General features: G+C 32.6%; 1 protein-coding gene across 23 annotated transcripts in view; it reads right to left on the bottom strand.

Moving 5' to 3' along the window:
- para (sodium voltage-gated channel paralytic) overlaps positions 1-18,049 on the bottom strand; it is a 55,385-nt gene that overhangs the window by 26,846 nt on the left and 10,490 nt on the right. For 15 of the 23 annotated variants that reach the window (XM_086903111.1, XM_086903107.1, XM_086903116.1 and 12 more), the window contains exons 3-8: positions 17,304-17,875; positions 13,870-14,047; positions 9,898-9,930; positions 3,278-3,433; positions 2,715-2,920; positions 163-291 (exon numbers count right to left, since the gene is read on the bottom strand). In XM_086903111.1, coding sequence (XP_086759237.1) covers positions 163-291; positions 2,715-2,920; positions 3,278-3,433; positions 9,898-9,930; positions 13,870-14,016 — 671 coding nt within the window. In that variant the 5' untranslated portion in view covers positions 14,017-14,047; positions 17,304-17,875. The remainder of the gene's footprint in view (positions 1-162; positions 292-2,714; positions 2,921-3,277; positions 3,434-9,897; positions 9,931-13,869; positions 14,048-17,303; positions 17,876-18,049) is intronic. The other 8 variants (XM_086903146.1, XM_086903172.1, XM_086903216.1 and 5 more) reach the window with 1 other exon arrangement.

The raw sequence follows: 18,049 nt of genomic DNA, 5'->3' as shown, positions 1-18,049 counted from the left end.
GTACTCTATCGTTTTTATACCGTCGTTCTTTTTTTTTTTCTTTCTTTTTCCTGCTCGTTTCTTTACATTTCTCTTGATCTCGTTTGCTTGCTTTTCTTTTCTTTTTCCCCTTTCGTTTTTTCTTTTCTTTTTTATTTAAAAAATAAGTTTTTAACTACTCACGCTAAAGCTATAACTACGAAGTCGAGCCAATTCCATGCATCTCTAAGATAGGTAAAAGGCTGCAGAATGAAACCCCTCGCCATCACCTTAACGGCGGACTCAAATGTGTAGATGCCCGTAAATATCACTCTGAAAATAACAAACACACCACTCAGCTTTTAAATGCGATTTCTTTCTTTCTTTTTTTTTTCTTTCTTTTTTTTTTTTTTTTTTTTTTTTTTAGGAGGGCGCGCGCATACACACACGTCTCTCTCTTTCTACTTGGCACATCACACTGACGAGTCGCATCAGCGACACACTCACATGGCAAAAAAAAAAAAAAAAAAAAAATATAAGTCGATTTCAAAATATATTTGTTTCAAAGAATTGTTTTCAAACAAATATGAAATTTAGAATTTGCTGTTAATAAATTTATTTATTTATTTATAAAACGTTTATTTATAATAATACTTTCTCAAATACTTTGTAAAATAATTAAATTAAGAATTTGAAAAGTTGCCATATTAAAATTAAGAATAAAGATGCTTTGAAAGATCAAATTAATTCGATAAAAAAAAAAGATACGATGATTATAGAAAGGGTATAGAGTCAACCAGAGAATTTCCAACAATATTTTAAATCTCTGTTCAATATCTCTCTTCCAAGTATCGATTAAGTCATGATAAGTCAGTTCAACAAATGTCACCGTGTTTCGATACCAGTCGCGACGTATTCTACTTGATCTCACCACAGCTGGTAAGTACTTACTAAACCGAATAGAACTTAATTCCCGTTGCAAAAGACAGATTAGCACCGTGTAGCAGTCTCCCCGGTATAGCGAAGTCGTAAAAGTACGAGGAAGATTCAAAACTTCAGTCAAGGCTGCGTGTAACGTACATATATCTTAAGCGAAGTTCATTGCCTTCATTGTTTCCGTTATATTCTTGCTTCAATTTTATTTTTCAGCAAATTCCCTTCCTCTCCTTTTTTCTTTTTCACTCCATCTTCAAATTAAAGGCAAAAGAATTTCGACTATTCTTAATGTAAAATATAACAGTGTGATTACAATTAAAACAAATATTAAAAATGACAACGGTGATTACTTAAAAATTACTTCGTGATCTCATGACAAGTTGAGAACCACTGTCGATAATCGTGAGCCAGTGAGCATAGTCGCTTTTGCTAAAACTAGGCGATAATATCCAATCGCTATCGATATCTAATTAATTAATTACAGATCGCCGTCAGACCAAGTCAGCTATAATCGAGCACGATCCAAGCGAACCAATTTCTCTCTTTCTATCGATTCAACGATATATCTGACAATACGATTCATACATCCATTTCCATTTTTCCTCTTTCTATATCATAGGTGTCGTTCGCACGGATCGTTCACATTATCTACGCTACCTCTAGAGAGACTAGAACAAAACTTACCAACGGTTATACAATTTATCACACAGTCTCTACTCATATATTTAGAGCTATAACACGTAGAACATTGCTTGAAATATCTATACTTTGAACAACGTGTACTCGAGCCTTGAGCTTTCGATGAATTCACTCCGAATTCACAATAAAGAGAAAAATAAGTAAGAATATGAATAAATAGCTTGTGATAGAATGGTGCAAAATTAAGTAGAAAAGAAGTGGAAGAATAAAATTTTTTTTCTTCTGAGGAAATCAAAATTGAAAATTGCGTTCAATGTGTCGATAATTTTAAATTCGATTTATTATATAAAAGGAGACGTTGAATAGAAATAAAAATTTCATTCCATAGTTTCGGCTTATTTTTGAACGTGGAACATTCTTGTATTTGATAATGTAAGATTCATCTCCGGCTTAGGCTCGTAAACACGCTAAGCTACATTGATTCACAGTCACTGCAGAGCAAGCGTAAATATATAATCGATCGACAAATTTAACAAAAATTTGAGTAAAAAGTAGATTGTAACTCTCGATACTTCCTCGACTGCGCCATTTCAATGTAATTTTATCTTGGAGATAATTATAGATTTATTCGTTTCAAGATGTTGCCTGTTCCACGCACGAGTTAATATATAATAGAATACGTTTAATTAGAACGTGAAACACCTGTTTACTGATTCGCTTCCATCCATTCGAGCGTCATACGATGATTAAAGATTTCGATCGCGGAGGAATTTTCCAGCTTTTATTCTATTACCTTTACGAGTGAAGAAAAAAAAAAGAGAGAAAAGAAAAGAAAAATTCAATTCTCTTTTCGATTTTAATTTTGCAGAATAAAACGAACACTAATATCTCTCTTTTTAGTAAATTTTGCAAGGAAGAAAAAAAAAATTGGAAATTTTCAATTTTCCTTGATTTCAAAGAATAATTTTTATCTTTGAAAGTACGAAGAAAAGTAACTTTCTTCTTTTTTTTTTTTTTTTTTTGCAGAGACCGATGTCTATACGTTATTGCTGTAGCTCCACGCGAAAAATAAAAGAAGAATACAGTGAAAAGAGAACGGTGGACGTAGGCAAAGAGTAAATCGAGTTTTCTCGTCATTGTTTCACTAGATCGAGGGCGAAGAGAACGAACGAGATACTCACTCCGTAGACTCGATGGTGGGCGTAGTGGGCATGATCATGAGTATGCAGTTAACCAATATTGTAGTGATAATGAAGAGGGAGAACAGTGGGTGAACCAATATATAAATGGCCACTCGTCGTATCGGATTGAACGGGTCGAGGATCCACATCGCATCTGTCGCTGAGAACCTGAATATGTCCTTCCCCTTGCTGATGACGACGAAGGTCTGGTTGAGAGAGAGAGAGAGAAAAAAAAAAAAGAAAAGAAACAAATGATATTACATTGAGAAAATAGCGTGTGAATAAATCCTTGACTTGTGAAAATCTTGTAGAAAAAAAAAAAAAAGAAAAATTAGGAGGAAATCCAATTTCCCTCCTGTTACAAATTAATAATATATACAATATCCTCAATATTTTTATTATACGTATTGTTGCTGTAAAAGAGACGATACGATTTATTATCGCGTATAATAAATCTGACACCTGTTTTTATCGTGTAATTGTCATTTAATCATTTAAGCTAATGAAAGGAGGGAAGAGAATATAAATATAGTTTCCGGTTTCGTAATAAAATGCATCGATACCCTTTGATTATGATAGAAGCTATCGATATCCTCGAGAGGTGTGGAGGCCAACTCGGGTGGAAATTCGTTGTGCAGTCGGACCGGGATCGGTGCTCCTTGTTCGAGCATCGGATCCGGCTGAGGACCCTCGTCCTCGTCCTCGTCGTCATATCGAACCTGCGAACGAAACACTTCTAAACACCACTGTCCATCCAATAAATCCCACTCTATCGATCATTACCATAATCTCTCTTTCTTTTTCTTTTTTTCGTGCTAGAAATTATTTACAGCTAAAAAAAAAAAAAAAAAAAAAAGGAACAATCACAATTACCCTCGTCATTTTGCGCGAGGTTAATGTAAAAGTTTGAATTGGAAAAAAAAAAATGGCAAAAAAAAAAAAAAAGAACCAATCAAGAGAAATCAATCAATCGAGAGTGATCGGTGAAACAAATATTTCCAAAATATAATGTTCGATGTATATAACATTTCACAGAGTTATATATAGTGTTGTATTATAAGATTATTATTAAGATTGAAAAACAAAGAGAAAACGTGTGTTTGTACATATTCATTGGAAATATTCATTTTGTATTATTTATACTTGTCCGCTATGAGTGCACCGGTGTTATTCATAACCCGCTTCTAGATCAGCTCTACGCGTTCCTAATCGTTCCACGGCTCGTTGTGCACCGCAAAAAAGAATGTCCCGAGCTTCGTTCGGCAGGCAGTGTTCAGAGATAGTGATTTTCTGATTCGAATTCTTGGGGAACCGCCACCGCGAGATTCGTCGCAAGTTATTATCTCATCATCGATACGAGCAGAATTCTTGATATCTTGATTAAATTAATTTTTGCCATTATTCGTAAAAGTGTCAATCCATCAAAATATTAAATAAATATAATATAATTACGGTATAATTCCAAATTTCCAATCTGTTAAATAATTCAACGAATAAAATATTTATTTATAAAAGAAATATTCAATTCATGTTTAATCGTAGCAAACAATTTATTTTAAACTAACACGCTATTACACGCTATACGAAAAGTTTTTGCCGTGCAATTTCGATCTTTATATTAAAATTTAACAGATAATTGTCATAGTTCGTGTAGTTCGAAAAATATATAAAGTATTTACACTACTGGCGACGAATATTACGGAGATGGTTACGTTTCCAGTTTTATCTTTACACTTATTACGTGTACTTTACCGATAGTACGACTTCGGCCCACATTTCTCTTTCTTTTTTCTTTTTTCTTTTCCTTTTTTTTTTTTTTTTTTTCCCTCCTACTTTGGAAGCATCGGGAACATCTATTCCGTGTCTAGTTCTGAAAAGCAGCTATGGCGACTACCAGTCGTAATAGAAGGCGCTGTATGTACATGTTATATATATATATATATATATATATATATAAATACATATACGAAATTGGTGCTAAAAGCGGGTCGTGAACATACGAACCTGGATAAGGTCCATGTGATCTGCTCGTTTCCGCTCCCTCTCCGCGGAATTTTCTGCCGAGTGATTATTAGAAATTCGAGGTATGCCCACCTGCTTTTCCTTACTCTTTCCTTTCCTTTTTACTCTGCCCTGCCACTTAACCCTATTGTCATTTGGATTTCCTAAAGGATCTCGAGGAAAATGCGAATTTCTTTCTTCTTTTTTGAAATTGGAATAAAAGATGATGACAGACGATTAATTAACGACACGATCGATAAATTCTCTATAATTTGTATACAACATTTTTCCCAGGTGTTAAAAGTTAGCCAGAAATCTTTTGATACCATTACGAGTTATTGTTATCTCTAACTACTTTTTAGAAGAATGTTTCGAAATTAATTGGATCGCGACCTATATCTGGATTATCTGGAAAGGATTTCGTAAAATTCCAATAGATAATAACCGTCCTCTGAAGCTATTATAGATGCACATACATGAACCTACTCCTAATAATCAACTATACACTAAGTTCGTAACTAAAGATCTACTCAAATCTAATTTATACAAACGAGAAGTATCTGTCGATGAATATTCAGGCTGTATCTCACGGGCAGAGAGTAGAACACACGGTGCAAGCAAGACACCGTTCCTCGTCTTTTCTTCCTTTTTTTTTTTTTTATTGCTTGAAAAGTTGAATAGATCTGGAGAAAGCCTCGATGATTTCACGTGATTTATTTGCAATTAAAAATTACTCTGACATATTTATCCGCATTTCTTTAAAGAAAAGATGCTAAGTTATTGGCTACACGGAAGATTGTTTGAAATTCCATGCTATCGATATTTTATATTAATTAATAGAAGAAAATATTCATATACGTATGCATTGTTGTCTTCCTCTTCGAAAAGGAAAGTTTGTTTCAACGAATGGGATTTATCTTAAGCATTCTCGCTTCGAAATCGAGATACAGATTTTGCTTTTTCTTATATCGAAATATTGTGTTCTGAAACGAAATTAGTTTAATCCTTGTTTAATTTGTTTGTTAATTTGTTCGACTTCTCGTTGCAAAAGGATTTCCTTTCGAAGAAAGAACAAAGTGGAAAATAATCATGAGATTTATTTATCTCGAAGGTTGTCACGTTAAAAGCTTCAATCGTTAAAAGCTTGATGATCTTGTTATTCGGCTTTCTTTTTTATCGAAATACCAAATCATTCGAATTTATTTCAATTTTTCGACTTCTCGCGTCTTTATTTAGAAAAAGAATGGAATATCCGTAAAGCGCATTTATCTTTCTTTAAAAAACGAAAAAGAAAAAAAGAAAAGCCTACCATGACAAATTTTATTCAATAAATTGATTCACAAAACGTAACGTAAATTTTAATTTGTCTCGAGATCGAAGAATTGAAAGATCTTTTATTCTATTTTCAAAACACGAGGCCATACGAATTTATCCAAAAATTTATCCAAATATTCTAATTGCTGCAATTTATTCATTCACTTTTAAACGAGATTAAAAAAAAAGATAAATTTTACCATCTATCTATTCTAAATTTCTTTCTCCATAATTTTTCCATTTTCCAAAACAAAAAATTTGATTCAAAAAAATATTCATGCGCTTCAATTATCCTTCTTTCAAAAAAAAAAAAAAAAAATAAAATGAAAAACCGTTAAAAAAACTTTCGACCAATAAATAACCATCGAGTTCATCTCGCAAAAATGTTCAATCTCCGAAATTTCGATCAATTCGTCAAAAAAAAATCTATCCAATATAACAATCACGACAGTCTCTTTCAAGCAATTTCGAATCTCCATTCCCTGAAGCGATAATCCACCTTCTCTAGCGAAGAAGAATTGAGAAAAGTTTTCTCGCGGATGAAATTTCCACGCGATCGATGTTCTTCGATGGAAGAAGAGAGATGATATAGAGAGAGAGAGAGAGAGAGAGAGCATCGCCTCGCCTGAACACTGTATTGCGACGCACCGACGATAAATCAATACGATCCCAGGAGAGCGGCCACGCCATTTGCGATCATGTGCGATTCGCTTTGCGCGCTCGCTTATGCTGCTGCTGCGCGATTTAATGAATTAAAGAAAGAAAAAAAAAAAAGAGGAGTTGAAAAAAAAGAGAGGAAAAAAAAAAAAAGGGTTGTATGTACAAAGAATCTCAGCTCCAAGCATGATGCGGATACGGCATACGATCTATAGAAGCGTTTCCAGGCAGCTGCGAGCTCTATAAACCAGACGTACAGTACTTGACGAAAAACAAGTTGGATCCCTTCTCGCGTTTCATTATTCGAATCTCGTCTCCGAGACGGATTTCCTTGGATTTATCCCGCCTTTAATAATGCATCGAGTTTTGTTTCATTAACGAGTGTATTGAAAACGACGGTGGTTGTATTTTCTAACAATTGCGAATCGGTTTTTTTTTTAACCTTTTTTTAATCATTTAAACGCAGGGATTGAATCTTTTTTTTTTTTTTGGTGTTAATAATGCGTTAATAAAGTGTGTTACGTTGTTATGTTTAATCGATGGGATAATTAAGTTTTTTTAAACAAATTATAAGTAAATATGTTGAAGTTGAATTCTGAATTATCGATTTCCTTGAAAATCTGAAATTCGATAATAAATTCTACTTTATCTAAATCTGTATCGAAATTTTGAATTTGAAAATCTCGTTGAATGTAATTCGATTTTTAATTATCCAATTTTGTTAGATTTTTTATTTAGTAATAGAAATATAAATATAAAATATAAAGTGGCTAGAAATAATCGAATGAATCAATCTCTTTCTTTTATTGGATTATTTTTAGCGTGGAATAATGTTTCGATAAATATCCTTATGTAAAAATTGTTCACGAGGAAATAATTTCTCGATAAGGAGAAACGATTTCGCGGATGTGATCTTGAAAACAGGCCAAAAACTCATGTTGGAATATTCAATCAGTTATCCAGAATTCATTTCATTTTTTCCCATTCTTTTTCTTTCCTTCGTTCCTCGCGATAAAAACTACTCAGTGATTTATACAACACGAAATATATCACCCAAATATCTTATATCTTAATTCGTTCGAAATGTTATTTTACTCAAAAAAAAAAATTCTAAATTGTACGAAAAAATATAACGTAAAGATTGTTAAACAAATCAATTTATCAAAAACGTATCATAACCTAAATTTTTTTAATTTTTCAAGTTAATTAAGAATTTCGATTCCCTAAAAATCCAGTTTTAAATTTCTTATAAACGAAGAAACTTTGATATACCATAATCCTCATCCAACTTGTTTCATCAAGCACCGTGCATATTTATGCACAATTTTTAGCAAAAAGAAGCCTGTTCGAAATAATGCGTGTGTAATATTTCCACCGAACGAACGACTCGTTTCGATCTCGTTCGATCGGTGGTGTTTTTTTCTTTTGTCGAAATATCATCGAAATTTATACATATTTACCTGAACGAAACTTTCATTTTTATCGCGACGCGTTGTAATATTTTTTTTTTATCTCTCTCTCTTTTTTTTTCTCTCCAATAAAATATCGAAATCGGAATTCGAGCAGATTTTTAGCAATATTTGTGTGGAAAATCGAAGCACAGGCAAGGCTCGTTTCGTCTTTGTTGCAAAATCCTTGTTGGCAAGAACAAACTAGCGAAACTAGCGTGTTCTCAATGGCGGTATAATATATATATATATATACATATGTAGAATGGAACAATAAGCGCGTTTTGTTTCATTGATATTTGATGTTGTTGCACAGCACAGTGACACAATTATGATACTTTGTATATATATATATATATATACGTGTGAACGTGACCACGATGTGAACCTCGATAGAGATCTTCTTTTTTTTCCTTTTTTTCGATCGATAGCATTTTTTGTAGCGTGAGTTCAAAACAATGACGTTGTCTTCACTTGTACACAACAATGCAATAAGCGGTTACAAGTATCTACAACTCGATACAACGGTTTGGCCAGATAAAATTCTTGTTATTGAGTGTAGTAAATACGTACGATGAAAGTGATTTTTTTGTCCCCCCACAATTTTTTTTTTTTTAATTTGTCGATTTATTAAAATTGAAAGAAGGATAAATTTAAGATAAGATGAAATTAAAATACGACCGTGATGTATTTTTTCAACTGTGTAAATTTCACAAAAAGGAACAATAGGATAAGAAAAATTCCTCCTGTTGTCAGTGTCTTTTGGTCTGCCAGAAAATTGATACGCACTACTTAACCCTTTGCAATCCGAACGGTATCCGACATTTTATCTCAACCGGTCTCGGTAACCTACTTTCCAAAGATGCTCGTAATTTTAAATACATTTTCATATTTTCGTCTCAATTTTGATAATAACTAAATATATCCTTCACTTGATTTTATTTTATTTCTATTACACATTCTCACTAAAATATTACTTTATAAAAAGGAAATTTTTTAATGATCTTATCTTAAATCTCTGTAATTGTTGATTTTTCAATCGACAATAAATCACTTTCAACGAGTAACTTGTACCAGCGTAAAAAAAAAAAAAAAAAAAAAAAACGCGAAATAACACGCAAAAGCCCTTCCCCCCAAAAAAAAGAATTACATTCCAACAAGTAACATCATCCCCCGTGTTATTAATTAATAAAATTTCAGTCGACGGTTCGTCGCGTAATTAATAATCTTATTGCGGATTTATCGACACGTGGAAACGAGGCAAGCGCAAGGGAATCGATGTGTACACCGTGGTGGCGGCATTGGTGAAAATTAAGTGTCTGTCGGTGGTGGGTGGACGTCGGGTTGCGCATCATCGGGCAAATATGAGTGACAGAGGTGTGTACGATCGATCCGGATGTAACCGATTGCACTTACGAATGTAAGATGGAAATCGCGGTATATACGACGGTCTATTGGTGATGAATATAGGATGCATTTTATGGGCCACGTGTATATGTGTGTGTGTGTGTGTGTGTGTGCGTATATATATATATACATAATATTCGTGTATATGTACAATAACCAATGATCGTAAAATAATTTGGATGACAGAGAGATAGATAGATAGAGAGAGAAAGAGAGAGAGAGAGAGAGAGAGAAGAAAGTAAAGAAAGAGAACAATTGTGTATGCGTGCATTTAGTTGTTCCGTGTGTGTATGTGTTGTGCGTGTGTGAGTACGTGTATGTGTGCGCTTATTACTTAGCGTGACGTAACGTCTTACTTCTTTTTTCTTTTTCTTCCGTCCAAAACCTCCCTGAAATTGGAGAAACGGAGAAACAGTCGTTACACACAGAGAAAAAACACAGAATATACATAGGGTATAAAACAGAGATACAGGTAGAGAAGGGGGGAGGCGGAGGGGCGGGGAGGGGGGGGAGGGAGAACTAAGGGGGAGGAGAGGGTGAAGAATAGAAGAAGAGACAGAAAATTTGCAAAATTCATTAAAAAAAAAACATATACGTATATAGATCTAACTAAAGTATGAGATTAAATTGGTTATCTAATGAATGGTTAATTATGTAAATAGTACATGTATATATATATATATATGTTGGGATTATGTGGATTGATCATTTGTTAAAGCTGGAGATGATTGAGAAGAAGTAGAGAATGAAAGGAACAGAGACAGATAGAGACAAGAGTGGAGTTACAGAGATTGTCAGGAAATAAATTGCGGTTTTTTTCATTATTTAACACAGAATTAAAGATTGATTGTACGTGATAAATTTTGAATTTTGAATTGTGATATATTATTATTTTAAAAACCGTAATATGCTTTGCTGTAACAAATTATTTCTTTCTTAATCACGTTATAAAAAAATATACATATATATATATATATAAATAATTTTTCTATAAAAATAAACGATATCGTATGAATCATGAAAATTATCAGAATTTAAAATTTACCAAAATTAAATTGAAAAATATTATATTATGGGAAAGAAATTATTACAGTTTGTTTTATTTCAATTGAATAAATTAATATTAAGTTACACAATATTTCAAATAATATCATATAAAAAAAAACCACAATTAATTTCTCGACATTCGTACATATTCATATAGAGATAGACAGATAGATAGATAAATAGATATATACATATATTTCACGTTATATAGAATTATATCGATATATATATATATATATGTATATGTATGTATATCACGTTGGCTTTTATATATATATATACGAAACGAAGGATGTTCAAGCGAGAGGATCGCGGGATTAGGCAAGCCAGGAGAGAAAGAAGGATATATAGAGATCGAAGCGTACCAATTGATACCATCTCGCCTCTCTCTTTCCCTCCCTAATATTACTTTACGGGATCAGTTGATATAAAAGAGACAGTGAAAAGAGATTTCGTTAATTAATCGGGAAGACCGAATTTCGTGATCTCGTAAGTAGGTCTCGAACCAGAGATCAATATTATATACTCGCACGAAACATTCATAATTAATTGGAAACAAATATTTTTATCAATTACACGAACGTGAAACGTTTGTTGACATTTTTAAGGTTTTTCCGTTTTTTTTTTCTTTTTTTTTTTTATTATTGATGGAAGAAACTAAGATCTTTTTCTATGATACGCGACAATCGATCATTTTTTCTTTTTTTTTTTGGAATTTCTAATTGCAGTTACTATAACACTGAGCAAACATGAAGGATGTTTCATTAATTTTTTCGTGAAGTATTCTTTTCAAACGATATTGATGATATCGATGTTATGTTTTTGTCTTTTGAATATAAAAAAAAAAAAAAAAAAAAAAGTAGAAGAATAGAAGATAATAAAACGTAGGAGTATATTGAGTGAATGTTTTGGTAATAATTTTTTTTTTAAAAAGAAAATTCACGTTTAAGAAGATAGGCGAGATATAGGTAGATATTATTGACCCATACTACTAGAGCGCGGCGGAGTGAACAGTATAAGGGGAATAAGACGCGCTGAAGAACGGTCATATCCACAAATACATCTCCCTGTACTTTCTTACGCGTGCAGATTTATTTCTAAAACAAAAAAGATCTGTTACATTTACATTTTTACCAAAAAAAAAAAAAAACAAGCAACAAATCTTCGAATTGAAAAGTAAATTTAATTTAATTAATGATTCGTGATATTCATCATTCAACAATGTTATTTCCAATTAACGAATAAAATTGCTAAAGAAAAGAAAAGGAAAAAGAAAAAAGAATAAACAAATCTTCAAATTAAGGAATACATTCACTCAACAATCCCTCAAACAATTAAAATATCGCGGGAAGACAAGAAAAAATTATATATATATATCGAATCGTTGAAAAGAAAAGAACTTCGAAACAAACAAAATCTCTCGAAAGAGAAAAGACAATTAACACCGATATCACAAGTACATCGATGAAAGGATCCATCCTTTTCATAATGAACTTACCAGTGAAAGACTCAGCACAATTAATATTATATATATGTTTTGCGAGGCTACGTAAGTTAAAAGGAAATGTTACAATATAACAGAGGGAGAGAGAGAGAGAACTACGACACAGCAATATTTATGTACGTATATATAGAAAACAGGCACAGATAGTGACACTGCAGACATCGAGCTCGTACGCGAAACATATCTTTGGTAACACAGAAACAATACATTATTCGACGACAATCGTGTTATACATATAATACATATATATATATAATATATATATATATTATATATATATATATATGTATGTAAACAGATATAGACAAAAGTCGTCGAATATGGGAATATAGGCATGTATTTTCAACTACGTTCAGCAATAAATCAAGCAAACAATGAACGCGACGGGTAGCGACAATCGGTTGTTTACAAGAGGGGTTAAGGTAGAAACACCGCAGCTTGACGTATAATCGTATATATATAGTATTATAGTATATAGATAGATAGATATATAGGTAATGATATTGTGAACATGAGGAAACAGATCTCGCAAAATACGGCACTGCAGCTACGCAAAAAAAATGTACGATCAAAAAATATAAAAAAAAAAAAAAAAAGATAAAAAAATATCTCAAAAATACGAACAGTAAATACTGTATAAAACGTCCATTTAGCGTCAGGGATAAAACATCAGTTATATCAGTGTATCTTAAGATCGATTAATATTTATTCGTTGAAAAAAATAACTGTGAATAACTGTTAATTTTATTATTATTTTAATAATTAATCTTCTCGATATCAATTTTTCAATCGAGTTAATTTGATCCGTTTTTCTTTTTCTTTTTCGTTTTTTGGATGAATATCAATCGATTCTTAAGTAAAAAAAAAAAAAAAAAAAAAAATGTAATTACTGGTGTAAAAAAAGTCTATAACGCACTTAATAGCGATGCATGTACGTTTCGAGGTCTCGCTATAGAGATCTGCAAAGTAGAACAACCTGTGTATCGATGTTAATAAGCACGTTACGTAGAACGATCGTGGGTGTCTTCTTGGAACTTGTCTAACTGGAAACGCGAATCACCGGATAACGCGATTCTTTCTTTCTCATTTCTCTTTTTAAATCGACTTTTTAACGATTATCCTACAGGGTATATCGAGGGGTACAGAGATATTTCGTTTACAGTGTCAATGATCGCGTATTTCTTTTTTTTCTTTCTTTCTTTCTTTTCTCAGCTATGTACGTGGAGTAAAACACGTAAAAAAGGACATGTGGTTTTATGGGAGATTTGAGTTGGATCGATTTGCGCGAATAATCGACAAGAACGATTCACGTGGCTCCCAGAGACTTCTCTTCTGACGAATCGTGCCGATCCCTCAGTTGGACATTGTAAATCAAGATTAAACAGTGGCACGAAATTTCCACGAAGTGACATCATCGAAATTGCATTTCTTCGAAATTTATAATCGAAAGGTGTAATCCAATTCGAATGAATCACACGTTGTTGAACAATTGAACAAACTTTTGAAGAAGAACAGAAGAATTGGACGGAACGCATCGTGAAAATCGTTCGTCGATTATATAAATATAATGTAAATAATAAAATATGGAAAATTTATGAATTTTTAATAGATCGTTTCGTCGAATCGAAAATGAAGATTAGAAAAAAAAAAAAAAAAAGAAAAGAAAAGAAAAGAAAAGAAAACGAAACCCGATGGTCAGCCAACAAAGATCCTTTCGAATCGATGATGGCGATCGTTTTCTTTGAACAGGATGGAGGAAACAAGGCCGCGTTCCTACCTCGCCTTCCGCTCTCTTCTTCTCGAGCTCCTTCTGCTTGGCATGTTCCTCGGCGATGCGAGCCTCGATCGCTGCCAGGGACTCCCGCGTGAACGGACGGAACAAACTTCTTTCTTCCTCTGATACAGAGTCAGAATCTTCGGACATTGTCTAAGCTGCACACAGCTGAGCCACCTTCCTGGACAATGATAACCGATCCTATTTTAGTTAATACAAACATATATAAATGTTATTTCGATATTAATAATCCTGATATTAATATATCCTTGAACTCGATTCCTTGAACGTCGAAGGATATGATTCGATATTAATCTTAACTTTGACATTTAAAAGTTGGTATTAAGGATAGCAATGGTTGTTCGATATTCAATTAGTCAGGTAGTAATAATTCTGATGGTTAGTGTTGTAAATGTTCTTAATTTGTGATATTTGATGGTGGTTGGAAGTTTTGAAAAGTGATTTGGTGAAAAGGAAAAATGACAAATAACACGATTACTAATAAAAATGGATGGTACGCTTGTGAATATTTCTTTTTTATCGCGAAGCCAAGAAAATCTCCTAACTTTTAATCAATAATGAAAAATGTATCAAGGTATTTCTTTAAAGTAGTTATATATATATATATATATTCGTGAAACTATAAGCTTATACCCCGAGTCTAAGGAAATTGTAGGCCGAACTTATTTCTATAATGGGATGGCACACTTCGAGACCCCTCTTTCCCAACTCTATGTCTCAGACCACTTAGTAATAAACTTCACGATGTTACGATATCGTAGAATTTCGTGTTAGGATGTCTCAAACGCGAGGAATTGGAAGAAAGTACGTGTAAGCATACCCCTTTATATCTTAAAACGTTTCTTAAAATTTTTTTTTGACTCATCTCCAATGCTTGTCTCCATTTATAAAACTAAATTTTTATTTTCGAGTGTAAAAATCGATTATAAAGTATAATTAATCGATCGCTCGTTACGATTTCGAAAAATTTTTTTTTTGCACGAAATTTTCTCTTGAAAAATTCGTACTCCTCTCTCGCATTTCTTTTTTTCTTTTTAACTTTTGAAATTAAAATTTTTTTAAGAATATTAATCCACTCTCGAGACATATACAGAGAACAATAATTTATCAGTATTAAAGAATCCTGTAAACCGTACTCGACAGATTGAAATATTGCAATATCGATGCACGACAAAGAACTTTAACTTTTTCCAATCTGTCGCGACATCCCGATTTGTCTGGTGCACTTAAAAATTGGAGCACTGCCAACACGAGCTTTATCGTATTGAAACGAGAAGCCCCGATGTAGGATCAGCTCCAACTTAATTATTAAACATTGTGTTATTGAAAAGCCATGAACAATGTAAGGGATAAAACCGCGTTTAAGTCGCAGGAAAGAAGACACTAGTTGAATCTTGATGAACTTTTTTGTGAAATGTGAATTAAGTCGGAAATATGAAGGGTGTAAATCTGTATTCTATCTCTGTAGTTAAAGAATGATTCGTTTCAATGATACATTCGAAAAGATTATAATGATATATATATATGTATTACAAAATTTTATAATTTCATTGTTTGATATTATTTAGATTTTATATTTTTTTTATATTAAATTTGCAAATATAAAAATTATTAAAAAAAAAAAACTAGAAAAGTCATGAAGATATCGTTTCTTTTATATTATGTAAGAGAAGTTTCATTAATTTGTAAGATATTTAAAATTTCTTTGTTGATGTTGATCGAAATTTTCCATAAATAGATACACTAATGCCTAGTTCCTGAGAATGCTTGTAAGCAGAAATAGAAAGTTCATTAAATATGCATGAGATTTATCGAACTTTCAAGCTCATTCAATGTCCTCAAAATCGTGTTAGGACAGATAGTAAAACTAATTATTTATTTTTCTTTTTTTTTATATGTATTTTATATGTATAATACCTTCGTTTAAAGAAATATATATTTATATAAAATATTTTATTATAAAGAAATAAAACAGAATTATATCTTCAAAAAGCTAATTTTTCAAATAATTTTAAATTTTAAATTATAATTTTTATAAATTTTCAATTACACTCTAATAGAAATATTTCTTCTATTATAGTTTCTTTCCATATATATGATATATAGATACTATAGATTGTAGTACTATACCGTTAATGCATAATTATTTTTGGCTGCTATCATGCTGTCCTGTTTTCATTTCTTCCACTCTATCGCTATATTTTTACAGCCAGAGCCAAAGATTTCAGTAACAAGGACTGAATTAATCTATTTCTCCGATTATATCTTTTTCTTATAAAAGAGATGATTCTAAAAGAATAAAAATCTATAAAATTCACCAAAATTCACAAAAATAATAAATTATAAATTTATATATTCACGATTGATTAAATTTTCATATAAAATTGTGAATGATTTATCTACAGAATAAACAGAATAAACAAAAAATCAGAATAAAATTATTGAAACCATTGAGAATTATTGCTTGTTTAAAATTAAATTTTAAAAGAATTCATATGTATAAAAATAAAGTGAGACAAAATGAGTGAAGTATCCTCTTTTCTTTGTGCCATCCTTCTCTCAAAATGATATATAGTTTATGTCGATTCGAAACTGAGAGCACGTACTAAGTATAGCCCTTTGCGATCTACATCAAGTTATAGTCGACATTTTATTCCATTCTATTCCCTTCGCTTGTAATAAATAAAAATGAAATATGATATAATTCCATTTATACTATAAATATAATCTAATTAATTTTTGATTGATTTTTTTTAAATAATAAATTGTATTTTGCATTGTATTTTTTCATTTGAAAAAATAAAGATGACCTTAAAATCTTTAAAATAATTCTACTTCAACATCAAAACATAATTTTACTTTATGAAGTTTTTTTCATCCCATCTTTTAACATTTTAAATTAACGATTAAATCCACCATGAAATACAGTTAAATAATAGCAAACGAGAATAATTTCCTAAAAACAATATTTCAAAGATTACATTCAAATTACAAACAATTTTTAAAAACAATTGTTGGAACGAAAATTTCAAAAAGCTTTTTGTCGAACCTCTCTAAAAGCAAAATTTCAAATCTATTCAAATCGCAAAGTTAGTTTTCGAATCTATCTATCTCTTTGAAATCAAGATTTCAAACACGCATCCTTTGAAAATGTAAATCGACCGGAATGAAACGCCAAACGTAATTTATCCTCAGGCCAGAAAGGGATTAATCGCTTTACAACGAACCACGAACGAGATATCCCGTGACACAACTGTTGTTCGTACAACAGTTCCACAAAGTATCCTGCGAAATTGAATATCAATCATCGAAGAGCTAACACTCTCGTCCATTGCATCTCGTATAAACCATGCTACATTCTTCGAAACATCTTGGTGATCGCGACCTCTCTTACCCTCCTCCGTTCGAATACTCACTTTTGATCGGTGCTAACAGTTCCTGAAGTGTAATGTGCGCGTGTCCCACGATGCGGGGGGGTAATAGAGTGGCTGCTGCGGTGGCTGCGGCTGCGGCTGACGAGGACGAGACCGGTGCTGAGAACCGCGCGACTTGCCGGCTAGTGGCCGGTACCTGGTCGTCGATTCGGGACGCGTCGTGCCGTCGAACCGATTTGACGACGCCGTTACGTACGATCGGACGGATAAATTCGACTCGTGCAGCACGTCGACTGCCGATCTACCGTTTCCCCTCGTTCCCCTCTTATACTTTTCGATCGCCGTGACTCTGCCTCTACCGTTGATACTTTCCCTGTTGATTCCACTACCGCTACTTTTAACGTTGCTCCTTTTCACTTTCACGCTAATACTTCTGCTTCTGATGCTGCTGCTGCTATCGTTGATGATGATGCTGTTGCTGTTGCTGCTGCTGCTGCTGCTGCTGACCTGAATCTCGTTCCGACGAAATGGCGACGAGAAATGACGAACGCGCTGCGGCAGTGCGTGCTATGTCGGGGACCGTCCAACGCGAACCAAGATTTTTCATGTCCGACCTGCGATTCAACAATGATTTCAAGTGTGAAGGTTTCTTATCGAGTTTCAAGGATAGTATTGGTAGGTAAATATGTCATGTTTAGACTAGATTACAATTGATCTTGTAGTTTTCTGGGAAAATCATTGTAAAATGTAATGGAGGTAATTTTTTTTTTTATATATATATTACAAGA

Source organism: Apis florea, unplaced genomic scaffold (assembly GCF_048593485.1).
Source record: "Apis florea isolate Af1SG1 unplaced genomic scaffold, ASM4859348v1 contig_1615_pilon, whole genome shotgun sequence".
Lineage (NCBI taxonomy): Eukaryota > Metazoa > Arthropoda > Insecta > Hymenoptera > Apidae > Apis > Apis florea.
The sequence above is the reverse complement of the archived record's forward strand: the minus strand, read 5'-3'. Positions and strand labels throughout refer to the sequence as shown.